The 25,070-nt window shown below is 31.7% G+C and overlaps 1 protein-coding gene across 1 annotated transcript in view; it reads right to left on the bottom strand.

Annotated features, from left to right (window-relative positions):
* Positions 1-23,721, bottom strand: part of LOC110025618 — a 30,011-nt gene extending 6,290 nt beyond the window's left edge. The window contains exons 1-4 of the mRNA XM_020726196.1: positions 22,463-23,721; positions 17,056-17,520; positions 15,906-16,958; positions 10,018-10,198 (exon numbers count right to left, since the gene is read on the bottom strand). Of these exons, the coding sequence (XP_020581855.1) occupies positions 10,018-10,198; positions 15,906-16,958; positions 17,056-17,520; positions 22,463-23,560 (2,797 nt within the window). The 5' untranslated portion in view covers positions 23,561-23,721. The remainder of the gene's footprint in view (positions 1-10,017; positions 10,199-15,905; positions 16,959-17,055; positions 17,521-22,462) is intronic.
* Positions 23,722-25,070: the final 1,349 nt, after the last annotated feature.

The raw sequence follows: 25,070 nt of genomic DNA, 5'->3' as shown, positions 1-25,070 counted from the left end.
GCACCCATAAGATGCAATTACAATTTTCTAAATATTTGCATGTATTTTAATATAATATCAAAATTAGAAAATGTTATAAAATATAAATGCAAGCTTTGATATTATTAAAATTTATCGATTTCACTAATCCTTTGTTATTAAATGCATGCATATAGTTGGAAAGCGTGTATCTTGAAAGTCTTGCACAAATTTTGGTATATTTATATTCAAATTGAACATGATCGTAAAGCTTATAAAATCATGAAATCATCAAAACATGAAAATTTATGTGAATGTCATGACTTATACTACACATAAATCTTCATTTTGAGCATTTTATAATCTTCTATTCGCTAGCAGATATATTGTGAATTTGATGGAACGTTTAGAATGTTAAGCTCATGATATATAGAGTGACAAATTCTTAACACTCCATAAGACTTGATTCTCTAAATTAAATTGACTATTGCACATTCTCTAAGTAAACTCGTACAAGTTTCAATCATTTTTTTAATTTTCTTTAAAAAAAATAGACTCTCACTAAAAAGGTTCCTTCCAGTTTAATTTATGCTAAGTATAATAGTTCGAGTGCTCGTAATATCTTGCTAATGAACCTTTGCAAGTCTTTTGTGAGACATACTTATCAATTTTATGATTTTGAAATAACTTTGGAAGATAATTTGAGGAATCATTTTATCTTGAATTTGCAACTTATATTTTCATTTCATTCAATAATCATGAGATTTAATGAATACTCAAATATTTTAATTTTCATTCAAATTTTATTTTAGGTCATCTTCCAAGTTCAAATATTCCAAAATTTGGATGCTTTTTTGTAAATTCAAAATAGGCTCATTTTTAATCTATTTTACATGTTCAAAAGTTCATTTTTTTAAGTCCAAGTAATCCCAAATGAATTTTAAGCAATTTTACAAGTTCAAGAAGTCCACATTTTAAGTTATTTGCAAGTCTAAGTCACCTAAAAATTTGGTAGCCTCAGGCGTCAACTCCCGTTTCAGGGGCACAAAGAGAATGTCAACCTTACTAAGTGTCTTAGCTGGTCAGCGTAGTGAGATACTACGATCGAAGAATAAAAAGTATATAGCAAACCATAGTCTTAAAATATGTTATTTGCCTTCAATATACCTGAAAAAAGAACAATCAAGAGCATAATTTTCTCGAATATGTACTTAAATCCCTGATTTTTATTAAAAATTTACAAATGAGTCTTAGATTCCCCTGAACTGTACTCAATTCCCGATGATAGGTACCAGACTTCCTCACATGATTTTTTTAAAAATTGCCCTCTCACAACCTATTTATACATTTTCCTCATTGATGTTGATGGCAATGAGGTGATCGACAACAATGAAACGACGAAAGGAAAACACAAAAAATACAATTTTTCTCATTTTTTTTCTAAAAAAATTACAAATCCTTCTTCTTATAAAAATTAGTGGCTCAGTTCGGGTCTGACAACAGAGAGGAACAAGGGAGGCATAGTGGCTCAATTCAAGTTCGATAGGTGGGCTTTGTATTAGTATGATTGGGAAATAGGGGGGAAGCAAAATTTTTGTTTATGGTGGAGCAGCAGGGGAAGATGTGCGGCTTTCTAAGTGCATTGCAGAGGGGAATCGGCGGGAGATCGTGGCTTGGTGCGGTCGTATTGAGCGACAAAGCAGGGAGAGAGTTACACCTTTAATTTTCGGGTTGCGGCTTTGACTTGTGTCAAAACAAACAGGAATGAGAAAAGGAATTTTGAAGATCCCCGTATACTGCGATCCCGTTGTTGGGGGAGAGGCACATGAGAGGGCATCAGCGTTGTGAGCAGGCAGCGACGTGGAAGAAATTACAATGTGGCTTTACATGCAGAATGAGGAAGACAAGTGGACGAGGCTTCAGCGACTATATTGAGCGCGAACGACATAAGTAAGAAGGGGCTTTGTGTGGATCTCAAATTAGAGGAAGAGGTTGAAGCGAATGGGGAATAGCTGAGATCAAAGATTCTCTGGCTTCTCCTGCAATTTCTTGTGATGAATTGGAGAGTATAGGAAAAAACCTTCAATGTAACGCGTATAGAGGGAAGACGAACAAAGAAAAGAAGGTGAGGGACGAATGAGCAAAGGTTTCAGTCGAGAGAGGGGAAGTGGGATCGTTTGTGAATTTTATAGTTTACAAAAGGAATGATAGAGGAGCAGGAAACGAAAGAAAGAGCCCGCCCTTTCTTTGCCTCGTGCATGGCTTTTATAGCTGAATTGAAGAAATTGTACGAACATTTATAAGAGCAAATAGGTAAGAATTTACTTTAATTAATTATTTTCTTTTCACCCTTTTTTATTTCTATTTTTTTATTTCTTTTAACGATCAACATTCACTCCATGTATTGACATCTAAGCAACAAACCGATGATAACCAATTTTCTCCTAATAAAAGCTTACTATAGAACATATTGAGATAAGCTTTATTGTTTAAAAAATAAATTTTTAGATGTCCTCGTGACAACTAAAAAAAGCTACTACTTAGGACGATATACTGGAGAGCATAAATCATATGATATGATAAATATTTTCCACAATCACAAATCATACCAAGAAAATTATCAAGTCTAGATTGTAGATTGATATCTATTAAAAGTCATCCTAATACTTTTTGTCATCCTTACAAAAGATCTAACATTTGACTCCGTACTTCTAGCGCATTACCTAGACTACAATTTACTATAAATCAACAAACTCACTAGAAATAAAAAAACAAATTGCTAATACTTTTGTTACTTTTAGAACTTAAACTAATGGATGATTCGAAATGTAGAGACGTTAAGACTGCTACTTTTTAAAAAATAATCTCCCAAGCTACAAACTAAAATAATATATTGTGTATCCAACAAAACCCCACTATGAATTCCTAATATACTTAAAATAATATAGTGTGCATGATTTTTGTACTATGTCTAGAACACATAAACTTCAATTACCTTAAAACATTAATTCTATCTATTCACCAACAAAAACTCAAAGGGCTTCAATGCAAATTTTGTAATGTAGCTAAATGCACCTAATAGTTTTATCGCAATCAACCTTACAAACCATGTTGATCTAGCTCATAGTAATGAGTAGGAACCATCAAAATTTAAAAGTATATTGAGAGCTACATGGTTTGGTTCCTTCATCAACAATAATATTGATCTCACTTGGTTTTATTAATAAAAGAAATTTCAAAATGGGATAAATTTTTAAACATTACACTGTCATGATCCTCACTGGGTTTCTGTCAAAAATCCAAATCCTAAAAATTAATAATACCAAGAATAATTCGAAAAATAATTTATAAAATCATTTCCAACATTAAAAGGAATATTTACCAAACCTCCTGCATTAACACCCCTCAATAAAATGGGGTTATTGAAAGGAAAAAATAGACACCTTTCAAGGTTAGCTAGATTGTCAATGTTATCCACAAATTTCTAGCAAGGAATGCCCTAACATGAATGTATCTCAGTAATAGAATGCCCACTATAGTGCTTAAATTTTAGATTTTTGTTAAAACCTTTTGTATCTATTCCCCAAGCCCAAAATTATTTCTTCACTTCCTCTAAAAATGTGTTAAACCTTCATTCACGTTCACTCTCAGCACTGAAACAAATTAAACCCCAATTCTATTAAGGGTATCTTTATCAAATAGTGTCCAAATAACAAAATACAAGAAATAATATTCCCTGGTCACTAAGAAAATTTACAAGTTAATTGACACAAACTTCCTTGTACACCAACCTTAATACTCAAAGCCTAAAGTTCAAAGGGAAAAATCAAGATAAAAAATTTCAAATTTAACACTTATTTGATCATCAACTACCATTTCTTATCAAATCCATAGAAAATGAAAATTTCTCATTGCCCCTGATTAAACCCACTAGTCTCAACAGAACCACATAATCTCTAATACTTTATCAAAATATCTAACCTACTGAATTGCCACTGAATTGCCACTGAAACCATGAACTCCCTTATAATTGTGTCAGTACATACAATCCATACAAAATTAACATCCTATCTCTACTTGGAGGAAAAAGAAAAACCAAAGTGAATAATCACCATGCCTCTAGCACACCGAACTCAAATTTTTTGACATCATGCACCAAAGCCAAAAATCTATAAAAGAGATGACACAATGCACTAACACCGAATCTATGATTTCATGACATATAAAGGGCTTTCACTTGAATTTTGTGATTCTGCCACTTCTATTGTTAAAATAAAGATTCCAAAACCATGATCATGAAGTTATCAAAACTCCCACGTTGAAGAAAATTGCAATGAAAAAAATACAAACCTAAAAAAAAAGTACAACGCATTTGAAGTTTTGAAACGTTTATCATGAAAAAAATAGATTGAATGCAAAGGGATATTTATAATGAATAAAAAAATATGGGAGCACAAATAAATTTAAATCTCAACTTCCATGTAAAAAGTTATGCCAAATAGATGGTGTTGACTATCAAGAACTTTTATAAGCATTGTCAAAATCAATATAATTCGAGTTTTGCTCTCTCGTGGCAAATTTGGACCAACTTTCATAAATTGGACATTAAGAATGATTTTAATAATGAGGACCTTAGAAAAAAAAAAAGCCTGCAAGGAGATATCACCTTAGCTGGAAAATCAAACAAACATCAGTCAAGCATATGAACTCGAAACAAAAAGGCTTCACATGCGCCTAATTTAGTAGGTTTTGTAATGATCCTAAAAAGTGGGAGTACATTCAATCCCAAGTTTACACTTCCATTATCAAGTACTCCCCTAGAGAAAAAAGACGGTTCTAATTGTGTAAGTAAATAATATTAACTGACGGGTAACTTAGGTAGAACAGATAAAATTAAAACAATTTCTAGCAAGAGAAATTTCAAGAAAAAAAAAGATAGAGAAATTTTAAATACTATTGATATGAAAATGCATGATTAAAACAAGATATATCATTTCCCAAATAAAACATATTCTTAATCTACTTCATAAAAATAAGAAAGCATGGGTGTAAGCCCATAGAAACTCAAACTGATTCAATGTAGAACACCAGGATCACAACTAACATTATCGTTGTTCATAAATGTCAAAACTTGTGGCCAAATTCATCAACCTCGCTCTCTCACTTATCTGGATAAGAAGTTCCCTACTAATGTTATAAGCCAATATATGAAGTCCCCCATTGAAGATCATATGAAAAGTATTAATCATAGTTTATTTCTTTCCTGGACAGTGTTTCTCCACATATTTATGCATAGTTTCTTTTCATTTTTTTACATATAATAATGGAATAAAATTCAATTATAAAATCCTTTAATTTACTCTCATCACTGCTCATTCTAATTTTAAGACATAAAATAACTATAATGGCATAAGGAGAAACAACTTGAATGCCTTCAATCAAGCTAAGGTGGTAGGGAGTCTAGGATTTGCCATAATGAAAGGGTATTTTGTATAGGAAGTATCAAAAAGTGTCAAGGAAGATGTGTTAGCAAGGGACTAAGGTATGAGTGAGATCAAGATAAAAACCTAACCAATGGGTAAAGTATATAAAGTGCACCACAAAAATAGAAAATCCAGGATATGATTTAGGCTTTTAGTGTGAAAAATAGATATAACCATAGATTTTGAAACTAATTCAAAATATTAAATTGTTATGTTTATACATGTTTTGATTTGGTATGTTTATACATGTTTTGAATTTTTTTTTTTTTAAGTTTTAATTTTTTATTTGGATTTTATTTGAAGTCTAGATCATAAAGAATTCTAATATGACAACAAAAATCTAAATGTTTATGCATCATATCTCCTTTAAAAGTCAAAATATCTTCAACAATTAAAATAAAAAATTATATGCAAATATAAGTTGGTAATTCAAAAAAAAAACATACATTTATTCAGAATTTTTTTAAATTAAGATTTTGAATTTGGAGGTATTTCTTTCAAATATGTAATCACCATTTGTGTACTATCCCACGAATCTAGTTTTGTTCCAAAGATAAGCATATTTAAAGTTACTTTGTTCAATTAGCCTATTAACAAATTTATGTAAGCTAGAAATGTCAAAAGAAAATGCAAAATGCACGTGTAAAGGCATCAACTACATCAACATGTATTTGGGAATTAAAATCACAAACTATCGAGGGCTTAGACAAGAGCCTAACAATTTTAGTAAGACAATAGCGTTGTGCAACTCTTGCAATCTCGTTGTCTCCATGAAAATTTAACTTGCAATGTGAGATACATCATGAGTGTTTTTGCAAGAAAAAAAATAATTCATTTTGGAGACACTCCTAAAACTAGTATTCTCAGCAATAGAATCTAGCTTTAAAATGGAACACTAGCAAAAAGCTAATATCATGCGAGAACTCCCTAGCAATAATTAGGCCACACTAATATTTCCTAGGTCGTCGTCAGAACAACAGCATTATCATTGACCTTCTCAGTATTCTCATCCTCCAAATCATGATCTTTCAAAATAAAACACTTGGGCTCTACATTAAGGTTTTAAAAACCAAACAAGACAACTCAATATGTTCGATTGTGAACTGAGTAAGTCCAATCTGGGTAATCTTAAGAATCATTTTAACATCGAATTGATAAAAATCGATGTGAACCGTCAGTTGAACCGCTAAACCAATCACTGATCATTTTGAATTACCTAGCTAATTACTTTTCATACAAGACCTAATTCCGTAAATTATTTTAAATTAAATATAAAATTATGAATTTAAAAATTTTAAGTTTAATAATTAATATCAGTTTAACTATGCTAATTCATAACATGCCCACCACGTAAGTGACTTTGGAGCTCAAGCCATATAACTATTTTTTTTCTATATAAACAATGAAATGCTAAGTTTCCTCCAAAATGTGAGACTTAAAAACTGGAGAGTTGAAAAATGAGTTGGGCTGCAAAAAATGAAGAATTGGATTGGACTTTAAAAATATTAAATGGGCTGCAAAATGTAAGATTATTATAATAAAATTAAAATTATTATTTTTTTGCAGCATAAACTTTTTATTCTTATTACTTCTTATAAATTATATTCCTACTACAAATTATTTTTGTATATCTATATTAAATTTGTTTTTCTATTTTGAATTATATTTAATATATATAAACTGATATTTATCAATTTATCATACCGGTATAATTATATCTTGATGAGCTTTACAACAAATTTAAATGTATAATAATAAAAAATGTTACTCGTGTACAAGTGTTAATTATGTTTCCACATATTCAAATTATTGTATTTTTTAAAATTATATTAAAATAATTTTAATATTTATTACATCATCTATTTCAACTCATGATTGAACATTAAACATTTTCTTCCAGTGAAATGGTTGATTCGGTTTTCACAACCTTGTTCTACACTTTTATTGTACATGTCATTTCATATGAAATTTTACATAGTTGACATCTTTATTATCCTTAGAAGTGAATTTGATGAAGGTTTTAAAGAGGGTTATATTTTTAAGTAAATTGGGTGGAAAGTTATGTTGCAATTTTTGCCACTAAATCATTAAAAGTATCTAAATATTCTATGACAAACACATTCACTTACTTAAAAGTCATTAAATACCAATAAAGTATTTTGTTATGCTGTTGTAGGCAGCAATTAGATCATATTATCTCTTTCATCTTCACCCAATTGAGGATACGTCTTCTAACCACTCTTCCTTTGCCAAAAAAATGAAACCAATAAATATTTGCATCGCCCATAAACTTCATTTAAGCTTAAGCAACTCTCTAATAATAATCCATTTAGCATCAGTTAAGGAAATCATCAATTTGGCTAAGCAAGTCAAGCAATTTCTTAAGATCATGGACTCCATTAAAAGTGGGAGCTTCTAATTCACTTTCTAAGTTGGGTCACCAGAATATTCACCATGCCTAGTCTTATTATCTTACCTAAAATGATATATATACACTTAGTCTTGCTAAAATGGGGACCTACAAGCAAATTACTATGTGGGATAGGTACCATGGTGCTACAAGCGGTGTTTGAAAGTTAATCCGACACATTATTGTTTCAAGCAGAGTTTTTATTTTATTGTTATTCTTACCAAGGAATTATTGGATTTGTTCTAGGTTTCTAGCCTATCATTATTTTCCCTAACATTTAGGTCTCCAATTATTTCGACTAACCCCTCAAACTAAGCATTCTAACTGATTTTGGCGGCATATTGTGCCACTAGAGTTAGGGTACATATATTACAATTGAGCAACTAAATAGTTAAAATTAAATGTTTATGTAAAAGTAATTGTTGATGTGAGAGGTCTAAATGATATGAAAAATTAAAAGAATATATATAAATGTAAGCTTAGACAAAATTATAAGAAAAAACGATCCAACTAGTTAACAAAAATAATCTGAAATAATGAAATTAAATTTGTTCATGTTAAAGAAATTTAGGATTCTTATGTTTTGACCAATGTCATGGTTTAAAGACCCAAATAATATTTTGTGAAACTCACTTGCTCGCTGAGTTTGTTGGCATTCAAGTGATTTGTAAGAGGAACGTAAAAATAAAGCCCAAGCCAAATGAAAATTTAATGGAGACCAAGTGATTTATGAAAATACACTACATAATAGATAAAATGACAGCCCAAATGTCAGTAAAGAAAGGTTGCCTCATGGAAGTGTCTCTCCAAATATTGTCTCTTCAACCAAGTGATTTTATTACAAACTTGATGGGCAGCCTTGTTTTAGAGTGAAAAAATATTTTTTGAAAACAAGCCTCAAAAGATGTCTAACAATATATGGTAGCAAGGAATTAGAGATTTTGTGGAGGAATTAAAAAAATAACACAAATTATGAGTCAAATATATAAGGCACAACCCAAAAACAAAAGACCAAAATCTAACTTTATGTCTTTCGTGTGAAAAATGCATAAAACCCTAGAGCTTGAAACTACATAAAAAAATTAGATTAATACGTCTATATATGTCTTGAAAAGACTAATGAATTTTTATGGGCTCTTAGTATTTTCTAGATTTTATTTGAAGAATGGGCCATGCAATACCCTACTTTGAAAGCAGATTCTAGTGTCCAACCTTGGAAAAGAGGATAAAAAAATTTTTCTAAATTAAATGTTGATCTTTCACCAAGTTTTAAGGGATTTATATTAATCAAAGGCCAAAAGATCAAAATTTGGTCAGATCTACCGAAAACTATCCGACTCCTTTAGGATGGGATTTGGTTAGGATTTTGGTGAGGAAAAATTATGGAGATGATAAGACGATTAAGAGAGACCACATTTAGAAAAAGAAGAAACAAAATAAAAATGCATGATAAAATAACCTAACAGTCACCAAAATAATAGAGGCAATGAAAAATTAACAAACATCCACCTCCAAGGTGGAGCATAAAGCCTGGAGTTTTTGGAAGAGAGTCTATTTTTTCTTCAACATTCAACAGACGATGTCATTCAGCAAAATAATAAATAAATAGGTCCATAAGATGTCTTAATCAAGAAAAGAATTTTAAAAGGGGGAGAGAGGAAGGGCCCTCCTCTTAAAAGGGGAAAAAGAGTACAAGCATAAAAGCTTAAAAATCCTAATAAGAAAATTTTTAATGATTTTCTAATGATATAATTGATTAATTCTCTCTCATAATTTTTTAAAATTTTCTCCCATAACTTGAAATTTAAGTTCAGAAGAAAAATAAATTTTCAAATATTACCATTTAAGTCCATAACATGAAAACACAAGTAAAACCTTGCACAAAATTACAACATAAGAATTCAAATAAATAAATGTAATTAAAATACCCATCATGATCCTTGCGGTTGATTCATCATAAGTACAAAGCTAATCCTGAATAAGCCCTACAGTTTAACAACTAACTCTTCAGAATCATAGGAAAAACGCTTATAAGTCATCTTACACCTTGACATGCTACTTTTTTAAAAGAAAACCAAAAAACAAAAAAGTTAAGCCACATTTGCAAACTGTAAATGGCACCACATCCCATATCCTATAGATGAATCCAAAGTAAATTGAAATTACCATCAATTCGATTTGAAGCACTTGTTGCAGCTATTTTTTGCCTGGATGTGGTGAGTTGAGACATTTTTGTACAGAGCTTGGTCTTAGAAGTTGGAGTCGCAAATTCCTTATATACTGATTTATTAAATATTTTCTCAGCAGAATGGAGCAGTTTGTTCAGCGTATCACTCAATATTGTCCCCTGCATGAAATAAAAATGATGCATAAGCTAATGTAATATTGTCCCCTGCATGAAATAATGATGATACATACGCTAAAGTGAAGTCAAACAAACACAAACGTAGAGTAATATGAGCAAAACTTGGCAATTTAGAATCCCAAATTGGTAGAAAAAAAAAAATAGCAAAAAATGAGCAGCACAAATAAGCACGGTTTAAACAAAAATATTTACCAAACTGGACATTTTCTTAAAAAAATTACGTAAGAAAAGGAAAGATATGAAAAAGATCGACTTTCCATAGTAGAATAAGCTTTGCATCAGATTAAGCCACATAACTTACAATTGTAAAATATCACATAGGATTTTCCCTATAACTCTATTGATCATGAAATCTACTTTTGCATATAGTTAGGAGAAAAATTATGATCTCTTCCCGATGTAATTTAGATGAAAATTCTAGATGGGCAATGCGGTACTTCAGACATAATGCTAAATATTGCATCAATTTTAAGCTTAATAGTAAGAAAATTTGGTGTTGGCTATCTTTTTGTTCTTCTAAAATATTTTAATCCTTCGTTTGCCCAATGAATAATCTATTAAATCCATTGCACCGAACTTTAAAAATTACATAGTATCCCAATTGGTAGTCCATGTGAAGTCAGGTGTAGTTTGCATTTTAGTTCAATCTAATGCACCAAATTTTAAAGTCACGCGATATTAGTGTAATAGCTGAAGCCAATACTTAGAGCCATTCAATTATTTGAATGATACTTGATAAAAGTAAAAATTTAGGCGGTTGCATGGGATCCAATTGTTGGATAGAAACTCCATTGAAAGAAAGTTCACAAAAAGACAGTGCTTGGCACAGTCCCAATGCTTCATATACAAGTTAATTTTTAGACAAATAGGTTTGCGCAAATGTTTTGTTGTGATTTTATCTCATATAAATTGTGTAAAAACTGAATTGATAAGAAAAATAAAACAAAAGTTATTTTAAAATATACCCTATTTTTGCATCCCCAAAAATCATCCAAATTATTTTTATCAAAGTCTACATTTTATTCTAATCAAATTGATATAATGAAATATATATGAATTATTAATATATTTGGTTTTATAAAAATAATTTATTAAACTAATTAAACTTGTTCTAATCACCTAATTAAAAAAATTAATCACTGCAAATAATAATCTGGCTACTTCAGCAAATTTCCCTTCCTCCACTTTGGTTGCCATGCAACTGTGGGATGAATAAATAAACAGCTGAGATTAATTAATCGATTAAAACTATATTTACAGCTAATTCACTAGCTTCCCTATTAGTTTTTCTGTTTTCCCCGTGAGAAACAAGTGGAGTGCTCTGGAACGGGAAAAATGAGAGCTGTTGCTCTCGCTTACTGGTTTGACAAGCAAAACCAGTTAACAATTAGGTAGGTTTGAGGTTGTTGAGGGGTAATTAAGATAAACTTCCACTTATGTATACATTCTTATAAATATTTTCAATTATCCTAAGTCATTCTTTCAATTCTTCTCATTTCTTCTGACTGTGATTTTCAGCTTGGCTGAAAATCTATGGCAGAGATATGGTTTTGGGCTATGGGAAAGGAGGAGAAATCAAGCTTTAGATACGGTAAATTATATACAGAAAATGTAAATATAAATACATAATTATATTAATCAATAAAGCCTACATAATTTTCTTTTATTATTCTATGTCTTGCTGTGAAATGCAGCCAAACATTTGAGAGTTCATGGCAGACGGGTAAGCAAAATGGTGAAGAATTGGGAACTGCCATACTCATGTAGGTGGTCGTGAAGGAGAATGAAGAAAGGCAATTACCTTTCTCCTCCCGTGCCTGAAACCCCCACAGTCTAGTCACGCTTAGTGCTAGCCAAGAAGGCAACGACAGGAACATGGCGTGCAGAGACAACTGCCTTCCTCCTTTCATCCGCTCCTACACGAAATCATTGAGGAAGGTAAATCTCGTCTTTCTACCTTCCTCCCACCCGCTTACATGCGCATCAGCATCTCTAATTCTTGCAAAAACCATCTTCCAACAAGATTTGCTAAATCCTAGATTTAAAGCAAACCTGAGGAGAAACAAGATTTGAATATGTCATTTTTAATGTTTATTGTGTTAAGTGTTATGCGTGTAAATCCCCCAAAAAAATTATTTCAAAAATTAGAATCTCGCCCTATCAAAATAAAACAAAAAATAAATATTATTTTAACTATGTTTTTAATGTCAAAATTAATTAGGTTCATAATTTCTTATTTTCAAAATATAATAATAATAATAATAATTTTTTTTTTAGATTATACCTAATTTGGTGAATAAATAAGTTTAACTGCATAATTGTTTATATTTTATTTTCCTACAGGGTGCTAGATTGCTAGTCAAACCGTTGAATTCGTAGAGGTACCACGTTTGTCACCTCAAAGTAACTGTTTTTTATTAAAGGATAAATGTACCCTTCAAGTTAAGGGAATTAAAATTTCTTATTTGTAGTAGATCCAGAACTATTTCATATGATTATCAGTCATACCTTTTCTACTTCATATATTTTTATATAGGTCTTATTTATTGCTTGACATGAAATAACCAACTATCTTAAATTATTGCTACAAAATTCCTGCATAATTGAGTTAGTCCTGCAATTATGATAATTTCAATTCATGCACATTACTTGTATGAATTTGCATTTATCATATCGCAAACCTGCATGAAATAGCATATTTTTTATATATCATACACGTGAAAGATTTATTATGCTGGTGTGTGATGGAATGTAAGGTTGTGAAACCCTTCTGGATATTGGCTAGTCGGGTCGATGGGCCCAAAGAGTGACTACTCTGCAGGAAATATCAGGTTTCTTTGGGTTGAGATTGACCTTCCCGATTTCAGGGTGTCTATTAAAAACGACTATATATATAATAAGTTGAAAATAATTGCATGCTTTCTTATGATAAGTAAGTATATTTGATTGTTATCGCTCTTTTATTGTCTTATGATGTTATACATGCACGCAGTAATTGTATGTATTTGTTATTCATATTGTATGCCCCATATTCTTTGTCGTTTATGAATTAATTAATAATTGTTATTTGTTGAATTTGTTTGTCAAATTCACCACTTGATATTTTGCATAACAGGTTATATTCAGCCACCACGATGACAGCCTCAATCGGACAAACATGGTAGTTTTATATTTCCTGCTTTGGTATTTTTTTTAGTATTTATTTTAGTTATTGTATTTTTCCTTTTGGGTCTGGATAATCGTTCCATGTTGTTATTTTAGCTTTGTTTGGACAGTTTTCTGATTTCATTTCAATTGTATAAGTGAACTATTTATTATGGAATAAAATATACACTTTTTGATTTATTCTTATTATTATTTGCATACAATCTTTCTTCTGAAAAAATATTTGCATACAATCTTTCTTCTGAAAAAAAAAAACATATTCAATTCATTTCATCATGCCTGTTGTCGGGGTGTACCCTCTTCCAGACCTGAGATGTGACAAACCTCTCTTCTATGAAAAGTCATGGAATAATAATATTATTTTAAGTATTTTTTAGGGTTTGGAAATCCTCTCTCCATAAGTTATAAAATCATGAAGAGAGAGAGAAAAGAAATCATGAAGAAAGAGAAAAAAAAATTTATGCCTTCAGTATTGATTTTTGTGAAGATTCTTGTGATTTCATGTGAATAAGGTAATGGCATTTACATTACTTTCAAACTAGTTTGGTACACTTCCATCCATTCAAGTAAAGTTCCGCAATCAACTTTTTCCTTAATTTCATTTTAACTTTCACTCACTTTCATAAATTTTCCATTTTTAGGAATTTAAGCATTTGAAATTTTTTTAATAATAAGCAACTTATAAAAATTTGTAAAGGTAGAAAAGTATTTGCTTAATTTTTCATTGTTTTTTTTTAGATTTTATATCTTTAAATTTAGACTCAATCACTCTGGTGTGTTTGTAGGTTTCTTAACATTAAGGTTGGGCTGATTTGAAATATTGCATCATCAACGTAACACATAGGTTTGACTGAACTAAGTGTCAATGTGGTGTCAAGGAGTTCCATTAAACATAGAAGTTCCAATTATTTGACAAGCTGAGATATTAATTGGGATGTCAAGTGAGGCTGATAATTACTTTTTATCTTCTTCATAAACTAAATTAGAGAACCGGTATGATAGTCATCAATAATATCAAGGAATTATTTTATAGGTTGAGCTGATGATATAAGGAACCGTACCTCAAATCCAAGGAAAGCTTATTCAAGCAGACAAAAAAAATATTGGTATTCATTGAGGAATGGTTGGGCATATTGTATAAAAAACAATGTTCATTTATTAGAATTAAATGAAAATATGACACTAAATAGGACACAATGGAGAAAAAGGATTCACGTAGCCGACCCCACTAAGTGGGATAAAGGTTTTGTTGTTGTTAAAGCAAACTTTAATTATGAGCTGGGAGCCTAAGATAGCCTCAATATTTACCCAATTGGGAGAGAAGAAAGCTTAGTGTCAATTTTTTTTTTTGTTTTGACGAGTGCTTTAAACCTTCTCCTAATGCGATGCACAAGATTTTATTTTTGCTTCAAAGCGCAAAGCAATGCTTTTATCAACTAAAACGCAGATAGGTTATATAACTATGAATGTATAATTACATTTATTAACAATTGTAAATTATAAAATATGGCATAAATGTTAATATAAAATAAAGAAGAATGTGGCATGATACTTAATTTTAAGGAAAACATCAAGGGTGAACCTACAAATTAAAATTTTGAACAATCTATAATAGTTTGCTGCAATAATTAAAAACTAAAAAATTACAAAAAAAAACCCTGCAAATTAACTTCGGCTTCGGAGCACGCTTCACGAAGCAGTCATCCTGCGATTCGCTTCACTATGCTTGTGAAGCGTGCTTTTTAAAAAATTATCTTTTTTCATAGGAGTATTTATATAGAAGGAAAGAACACTTTGAGAAGGCTAAAACATAGGTTGATGAGATTAAAGGGGTTGGAGAGCATCCTCCAAAATCTTAATACAAATGGCAAGTAGGAAAAGACAGAAAGAAGCGCTACCAAAGAGTAGCTTTCCAAATTTGAATGGTTAAGTCAATAGGGAATAACGAATACATTACAATTTATTGTATAATATATCCTTGCTAAAGCAAGATTCATTGATTGACTCTATGTGTATACATTCCAACATATAATACATTGTACCCAATTTTCACATCACATACTTGTCATAAAGTAGATTTGTAGTAGTATAACACGTATAACAAGATAATGAATGTATAATATGTCCGTTACTAGGAGCGTATTGCATATTATGTTCTAGTAATATGCTCGGAATTCAAAAGTATACAGTAGATAAAATTGAATGGATATGCTTTTGGGGCAAGGCATTAAAATTAACAGTTACTACAGTGCAGAGCTTTTGGTAATTTTATTTCTTGTTGTGAACATGAATGAGTAACTCTCCTAAAAGAAAAAAAAAACTACAAAAAAATGTACGTCTCAAGAAAGTTAACATTTCTTTGAAGATACTGTTAAGGAAATTATTGATCAACATTTTTTATTAATATTGTCCCTATAATGTAGTAGTTTCTTATAATAAATTAGTAATGATAAAAAAATTCAAATTCAACCACTTTTGTCAATAATAAATCCACACCCTACTAGGAAAATGCAAATGTGAATACCTTGAAATGTGAATTCATGCACCAGGACCTATCTTCAGCATCATTATCTAGAACATCATTCATAACTGAGCCATCGTTTTGAAGAATAAGGTACACTGCTAAAGTTGCAAGGGCCTCAATAGGAGATGTGTCAAAGGACTCGCATCGCACACAAATTTCAATGCTTACCTGAGAAATTATAGTTAATGAATGCAATGTAACTTCAAAATGTGGATATTGAAACAAAACCTTTCGCATATCAACATCTGTCCATGCTATTCCTGCTGCAAGACACAAGTCTTTCTCAATTTTGAACTTGTCAGTTTTGATAGATTCTTTTGGAACACCAAACCTTGGAGAACTCTTAACAGGTAATTTGATTTTCTTTTTAATAGACTGCAAAACCTGTGAAGGCACATCGAGTCCAAACTTGACAAGAAATCTGGAAGCAATATTCTGCAAAATACTGCTTAGCCTTCCAATCAGTTCACTGAGAAAACCAAAAGAGAAAAAAAGCCTATGAATTTTTCGTATTAAACCATGTCTTTCTAGATCATCTGATAATCCAATACATTCAAGGGCCAAAAACAGGCACTGTTCATGTAATCCGTGTAAATCATTTGAAGAAACTACCGAAGCAATGCTTAGTACAGCAATCTGAGCTCTAGAAGATGTTGCTGCATTAAACAAACTCTTTATTTTATCAGTCAACAATAATTCGACAAGAGCCTTATTAGACAACTCAGTTGCCATGCAAGAGCATATATTCGCTGATGCAATAATTAGCCCATCAATATGATCGGAACTTAGATCATTTTCTGCAAGGACTAAACCAAGAGAAGACCTGAGAAGTTCCATAAGGGACTTTGAAGATGAACCCTCTGACAAAGCAAATTCACAAAATCTTGCAGCAGCATCTAGAGATCTTCTCATAAGTGCATTAAAACGGCTGCATGCCTCCTTTGGATCCAGATTTGGTGGGAAGTAAGAGGGAATGAGAAGCCTGGTTATTTTTCTAGCAACACGCTCATGATCATTGGCTAAGGAAGAAAATAAAGTATCTAAACTGACAATCTGAAAGAAATAGAAGAAAATTACGAGGCAAGCATATCCCAAAAAAATAAGAACTGAAAATAGAAATATGATAAATGTCAAAGCAATTAGGACGTACCTTTTTAAATTGGAATGATCGAATGTGTCCAACCACTAAAAGCAAATCAGTAGCAGCAATGCGAACAGAAAGAGAAGGATCAGACAGCACAAAATTAAGTTTTGGAAGAAGAACTTTCATAATTTCATGACTCTGAGGGTTCTCAAGCAAATATATGATTCCATTTAAAGTAGATAGCCGAACTTCATTGCATATATCACGTGTCATGTCATCAATAACCTTTCCCAATATTTTTGTTATTGTTAAAGAAGGAATAACTTCCCAAAATAAATTGAGAATACGACATAAACCTTCAACTGCCACTCCTCTAACCTCAGGGCAGTCATCCGTAAGCAACTTCTGCAACAGGAAAAATTGCCTCTCAAGTAAGGTATCCTTTTCTTCTTTTGTAGCATCAGGATCTTCAAGTGGAAACAGATCTAAGAGTAGAAACAATGCATTTTGACGAACATTGGAGTTGGCAACCTAACAAACGCATAAAATAGCAGATATTATTTGTAAGAGATCAAACATATCTGCAATTAAGTTGTGCGGCACAAAATCAATTCCCAGCTTAAGTTTGATAGCTTATTCATGGGACACTAGATAGATGGGTAAGAAAAGAAGTGTTTGGGAATAAGAATGAACATTGAAAAAAAAAACAAAATAAAGATGACATGAATTATCAGTCCCTTTCAGGAGAAATTTTCCTCGTGCACACTGAAGACAAATATAGATTAATATGATTAAGAGATAGCAGAAATAAACATTCAGAACCAATGAAGTAAGAATAAAAAACTCAGGAAAATACAAAGAACAGTATTCCATCTTTAAAATGGGAAAATGATGATAGTTGACATCAAGTTCAAGGGACGGAGACGAAGAAGAGGGGGTAGAGATTGTCCTATACAATTTCAAACTTATCTTGGCATTATTTTACAACATTTCATAAGATAAGGTTCACTATAAGATATGCAGTTCTAGCGTGAAACTATCAATTAGTCAATCATGATGGAAAATTAAGTAATGCAGTGGTTTGGTAAAATAACAAAGTTACTTGAACGCAGTATTCTCATGTGAATATAAATGAAAACAAACAGAAAACGAAAATAACAAACAACTAAGAGGTGCAATTACAGTTGATTTCACTCCACGCCAGCCAAATAAAAGAGTTGATAAAAAAATTTCATGTCATTAGTCTCTGACTGGATTTGAATTTAAGGTGATTTAGATCTGAAAATCTAGAAAATATGTAAGATTAATTTCTTCAAAACAAAGACAACTAAGGAATTAGTTATTTTGTACCCAAAGAAAAAAATCATGCATTAAAACTACAACAAAAAACAAAGAGAAAGGGTGTTTTAAAAAATCATTGCTTAGCAGAAAGTTGAATACAATCACCACCAAGTAATTATACATTCATAAAACAATATACGTTCAAATATCATTATGAATGTGAATCCTATACTTGTTCTTGGGTATCCACATGGTGGAGCTGAGAGTCAACCCACTTTTATAGATTTGGGGTTCTAAGAACAAGCTCAATAATGCATTCGGCTCAATAATCTAAGAGTAAGTTGGAATCGATTAGGTTGCAATTTATACCCATTCATATGCGCACAACAACCAAGCTGATTATGAAATTTTAGATTAAATCCAAAGAGGACAGGAGCCATATATGTCAAACCATTTTTATATTAGGTATGTTGATTTGATTTCAATAAAAAAGACAGAAATGTGCTGATTTTATATGCCTGACATACACATTGACCCCATGAAAAATATGTATAATATATTTTAATTCCTTTCCTAGCTAGCACTGTTATGGTCCTTGTAAAATCCAATAATATAAAACATCAAGAGGAAAGAACGTCTCACTAAGAATTCCTTCAAATTACAACTTTATACAAAGGATTCTCACTCTTTTATTCAAATGTATTCGTGGAAACATGCTAGCTAAGATTGGTCAGAATCAAGGTCGTAAATGTGGCACCCAAGGTAAGACCCCTAATAAAGTTCTGCACTTGCCAAACAATGGTCTAGAATTGCCAAATGCCTCCTTTCCAAGTATCACAGACCAACCTGTTTTATAGTAAACAAGTGCCACTAGCCAGATACAAACACTCTACTCTTAACAAGCTTAAGATTTGCAATTCAAAGCCCTAATTTAAAGGCACAATGATTCATTTGCACAATTTTTTTGTTTTTCTTACATGTCAATTATGCTTGGAAGCCTTATAAACTTTGTTGTGTGCTTTGTTTAAATGCATCGAGCACATATGTTTTTGTTTTTTTTTCAATATTTGTAGCCTCTTTTATAATTTTTAAAACAATTTTTAAAATCTATTTATAATTTCTAGACAACATGAGAATCATACATCTCAAAATGAGATTGACAGTTGTTACGAATGCGTATACCATCTAAATTTTTTTTTAAATGTATAAACCACCCTCCACATCTTCCTCAATTTATAAACAGGAAAAGTAAGCCACTTCAACTTCTCCTTTTGTCTTCCTTTTTTATTCATACATATCATTTCTAATCCTTCTTAACCTACAACATGAACAAATAAATATATTCCTTCTAAATAATGTAATATGAGGCTGCAAACATCATTCTTTTGGTTTTACTAGATATTGTTTATGTTATACTAAGGTGGGAAAAATTTTAAATAAATGCTTGCTACTAAATTGTATTATTATTTTGATGACGATGATGGAGAAATTATAGTTTAAGGAACATAATGGCAGACTAAAGCTGTACAATAATAATAAAAACTAATCCAACTAGATGGCGAGGAAACCAGCATTAAACTTTCAAAGCATTTACTTAAAAATTCATCTATCAATCGATCTCCCTATACTAGATGGTGAGGAAACCTACATTAAACATTCAATGCATCTATGTAGTGCATTCCATTTTTTCGGAATATGCCATCTTCCAAAGCAGAGAGATGACAAATAGTAAAGCTCTAGTAAGTTTGGCAGTAAAGCTGTTAGTAAGTTTGGCTCTCGAGAAAAGAAGTGCATAATGAGCATGAACAGAGAGAAGACTACATGAAATTCAATTATGAGTTTTTAAGGAAATTCTTTCATGATAATCATTTTTTAAGGATTGTAGTTAGTGTGGAGAAGAAGCCACAAAAGAGCAACAAGAGAGGTGTACAGAAAGAAAAAAATAATGAGAAGTATGTGCTTTGAAATTCAAATTAGCTTCTTTTATTAATATAGTATTTTAAAATTACTTCAAAGCGTGTGTAAGAGAAACAAAAAAAATCAAGCAAGTTGCTTTTTCAATTATTTTTCTAAAAATAACAATCATACTAAGACATCTTATGTAAAAATCAACAATTATGATGAAAGTGAAAGTAGGAACCCACAAAAAATTCACACTCAAATCGCATGCAATTCCCATGGGAAATGAAAGATTTCTACCCAAATCAGTGAGAAGAGCTCTAGATGATAAGATGAATTTCATATTTTATTCTTTTTTTATGAAAAAAATGCATATTGTCGAATAGATTTACTAAGTTGGCAAACAAGAAAGTTCAATAGAACTGCAATGGCTTTCCAACAATGATAAAATCACATAATTCTAACAAAAAAAAACCAAATCAGATAGAAGAGATCAATCCTCAATTAGACTAGCATGCTCGCCGCATTTTATTCACCCAGAGTCTAATTTTAATGTAGCTTAGCCCACCTAAATTATTTTGACATTTTGGATGCTTCAAAATAGTGCATCTAAAAACGAGCAGCATGCAAGCATTCTTTTCATACAAACATGACTTTCTAAGCCAATTAACTTTCTCTTCTATCGTTATTGTCTCATCAAATAGATCGTAGTTGTGGAATACATGTAAGGACCAATAAATAAGATAGTCAAAAATATGCAATTGAGTCAAGACGTATGTTGAGCGAAATTATGTTGGGTCATTTTTTTATGTCATGACCCATGTTGAGACTTTATGTTATTAAATTTGATCGAAAGTATGACAATAGTGTTTGGTTTGACTATATATTTAAGCGTCATTATTTCTCTCATTATTCCTATAGCTAGTGAATATGTTATAATACTAAGCGCTTGTTTAACGCATGAATGAATGAAGTTTTAAACAACTTCGACAAGAAGATAGACTTATGGACAAAAATTGTCCATTAAAAAAAAAAAAAAACCAAAAACTGAAGACCAAGAGTAGATTCATGGTGAAAAGTAGCATGGGGAATATTATTTTATCACCAATGGAAATAATTGATTGCGATTGTGAGGACTGAAACTATGAAAGATTGTTCACGAAGACTAGATGCATATTTTCTCAATAGTGTGGATTTAAGGTGTGGTTTCTTGTAGATACAAATGTCCATATGTATCCGAGAAATCGTAAATCTACACAGTTGATAAAATATATAGGATGTATGTATGTATGTATGTATGTATGTATTTATTTATTTATTTATTTATATATGTGTCACTTCATTTCTATTTGATTTCAATTTGATATTAGAATATGTTAATCTTGCAATCATAATGTTTTGTTTTGAGCTAAATTTAGCTTAAAGCTAAGGTGTACTTTTTTCCAATGTATTAAGCATATTTAACCGTCCTAAACTCTTCAAAGTCTGAATGGAAGATGTAGGAGCTTTTAAAAAATTAATTTGTGAGAAACATTAGATTATATGTAATTGATGTTTGTGTGAGCATTTCAAAGATTAATGTGAGAAGCTTAGATTATATGAAATTAATGGGTGTTGTGAAATTTACATACATACCACACAATTCTTATATATTTACATATTTAACATCTAAAGTTCATGTCTACATGCATAATCACATTAAAACATATTTATAAAAAATGTGTGCTTCACTTTACAAAAATTAGTATTCGTGCTTTTTATGCGCTATTTAAATGAATATTAAATTTTAGATTTTAAATACGCAAACATATAAGAATTGAATTGTATGTCCGTAAATTTTCCATTATTTTTTCATATTAAATCTAAAAATTAACTTAGAGCTCATCATTTTCATGCATCCTGCCAAACTGTGCCATGCCATGCAAATGGTGCCAAGAGGATCACGTCGCCCCAGTCCTAATAGCTATGGCGCATCCTATTTTCCGTCATTGAGTATGGTTCTTCCATCTTATTCCCATAAACAATCACTTATAATGTAAATCACTTGTTATATAGATGGACAAATATGTTATTTTTTTGAATGAAACCCATAACTTTGACAAAAAGATGGACTTTGAACTTGAACGGGTGTCTGCGCACACTCCAAAACTTTAAGCAAAGCAGGATCAAGAATTGTACTAACAACGATACTAAATAAGCTCGAGAACTGCTAAGACCTTTGAAATCATCGTAGCATTAGCACTCCAAATGTAATGACTCAACATTGATACAAATAAAAGCAAGTAAAATTAACCTGCAGTGATCGGAATAACACGGGCTCAGCCAGACGGAACAGAACCTTCTCAACACCTGGTGTTGTCCTCTGACCAACAAACCCGTTTACAACCTTTCTAATAGAAGCAGCAAACTGCTTCGTATTTGCATGTATAGCACCTTCAATGAGGTCCTGCAAAAAGCCATCCTCTATCTCTAATGTCACGGAATGTTCTGATCCCCTCCAAGCCTTAAAAATTATATCAGCATAGCCCTCGAGCACTGACTTTTTCCCAAAAGGAATTTGAGATTTAATTAATGCAAGAGCCTCCTTCAACAGAAGGCCGTTTAAGCCCACCATGAAAGCAATAAAACTCCTTCCGTCCTTTGTCTTCAAGTACAACGGGTTAATCACGCATCGAACTAGCAAAAGTCTCAGGTCCTCAATGCTCTCATCCTCGTAATCAAATAAAGTAAATGCCTCGCGAAAAGCATAAATCCGACGGACATCAGTCTTCTTACAGTGGGTTAGAGATTTTGATAGTAGGAAAGGGAGGGACTGGGAAATTAGTGACTCCCTCTCAGGCAAGTTATCCTTCCACCACCATTCACACAGACTAGCGACTTCAGACATAAGGGAAGGGTCATCGTACAGAACGAGGTTGTCATGAAGAAACTGCACAAGAGGGAGTAAGTCGGACGGAGAGAAGAGCTTCTTCGGATGGGAAGCGCAAAGGTGAGCGATGCACGTGTAAGCTCGTAGCTTCTTTTGAATATCTAGGATTTGGGAGCGAGACCTCGGAGGCGTTGCCCCGCAGCCAAGGTCATCGGATCGTTTGAGCCGTGCAGAGCGTCTAAATTTCTTCGGCGCGGGTGGGGTAGAGCATCTGATGTCTCCGACGGCAGCGACATCCACAGCGCCGCCAGATTTGAGGGATAGCATTAAGGATTCTAGGGCATTCAAGATAGCGAGGTGTAGAGCGGCGGGGAGAGAGGAGACGAGGCAAGAGGAGGGACCGATGCTCCAGATTATGCTTTTTATTTCTGCTTTTCCAGGCTTGGTGGAGATCTTAGAGGCCGCGGAATAGAGAAGTTCTTCAGCGGACGATTGAACAGAGGAGCGCAGTCTCTTTCCCATTAGATGTAATGCTTGAGAATTCTTGAATCCTAGGGTTGGTAGAAGAGGAGAGAGAACGAGGCGAAGTCCACCATTAGCATAACTCGAGTAGAAAACGCAGAGATGGTCCTCTAGGTTTTTGTTTGTTTCGAAAGGGCGTGGATTTTGGCGCGCTGCTGCAGTTTTTGGAGATACAAATGGAAATAAATCCAGCTCTCCGTCCACTTTGTGTGCCACGTAGATATAAACCCACGCGGCAAGCGCTGTAAAATGATATGTCGAATATAAGATGGTCTTTTCACATATACATATGAAGTTATGAAAAACTACACATATATCTAACTTTTTTAAATTTTATTATTTATTTATACAATATTTTAATATCATTAACAAATCTAAATATATGCACCGAAATTTATTTTCGCTTAATTTTAATACTATTAACATATTTAAAGGACTTAAAATTTTAAATATTGTATAAATAAATATTAAAATTTAAAACCATGCACATTCATTTAAAATTCATGCAATGGTTCTCCCTCAAAATGAAGTACGAGAGAGACTTAAAATTTTAAATATTGTATAAATAAATATTATAATTTAAGTATTAAGCATGTTTGGGGCGTGTATGCTCCAAAAATTCATGCAATGGGTCTCCCTCAAAATGAAGTACGAGGGGACGAGAGATTTATATTAAGTTTCAGGGTCAAATTTTTAAAAGATAATTGGAATTATAAAAAATATACTACTTATAAATTTTATCATTATTTTGTGAGGATTTTAGTTTCAAGAATTCCTAATAGACACAAGTCCTTATTTTTAGTTACTCGTCTCGAAAGCAAAACATCACTTTCAATTAAGACCCATTAGCAAACTGATTGCTTGGGGTAGAGTGTCAACATATAAATTTTAGATTATGAAAAAATTTTATCATAAGCTTGAGAACATATGTGGGGGGAATTATAATGAATGCAATTAAGATATTGTAGGTTTATCATCATAGGTTTTCCTAGTCAGTTTATTTAATCAATGAATGTATTTGACCTAATATGTCAAAATGATAATTATTAGCGGTCACGGATTGCTTAATCTAATATAATATTATAAACATTGGGTGAATATATATTTAAGGGGATAAATTTAAGCCAATCTTAGGTAACAAATGGTTTGGTGCACAATTAGGTATAACATATAATTTACAACTTAAAAAATAAAAAAAAATTAATTAAAGAACATATGAGCTATAGATATTTCAGTAGTATAATAATATTTAATTAGCCAAATCACCTGATCAGACCTCTTATTGTAACCATTTTATTTGTGGAGTCTATTGCCCCAATCAAGCGTACAAAAAACTCAAGCCACGTTTTAGAGACAGAAGATTATTTTGAGTGTGAATGTAATAATATATTTAATACAACATTAGAACTTTATGGACTTTGAATAGATGTTTCAACATCATATAAATGTTTAATTGGCTAAACCACCCTTGTGGAGGGTGATTTTGCAAAATCACGCAAGTATAAGACAT

Source organism: Phalaenopsis equestris, unplaced genomic scaffold (genome assembly GCF_001263595.1).
Source record: "Phalaenopsis equestris unplaced genomic scaffold, ASM126359v1 Scaffold000315, whole genome shotgun sequence".
NCBI classification, from domain to species: Eukaryota; Viridiplantae; Streptophyta; class Magnoliopsida; order Asparagales; family Orchidaceae; genus Phalaenopsis; species Phalaenopsis equestris.
The sequence above is the reverse complement of the archived record's forward strand: the minus strand, read 5'-3'. Positions and strand labels throughout refer to the sequence as shown.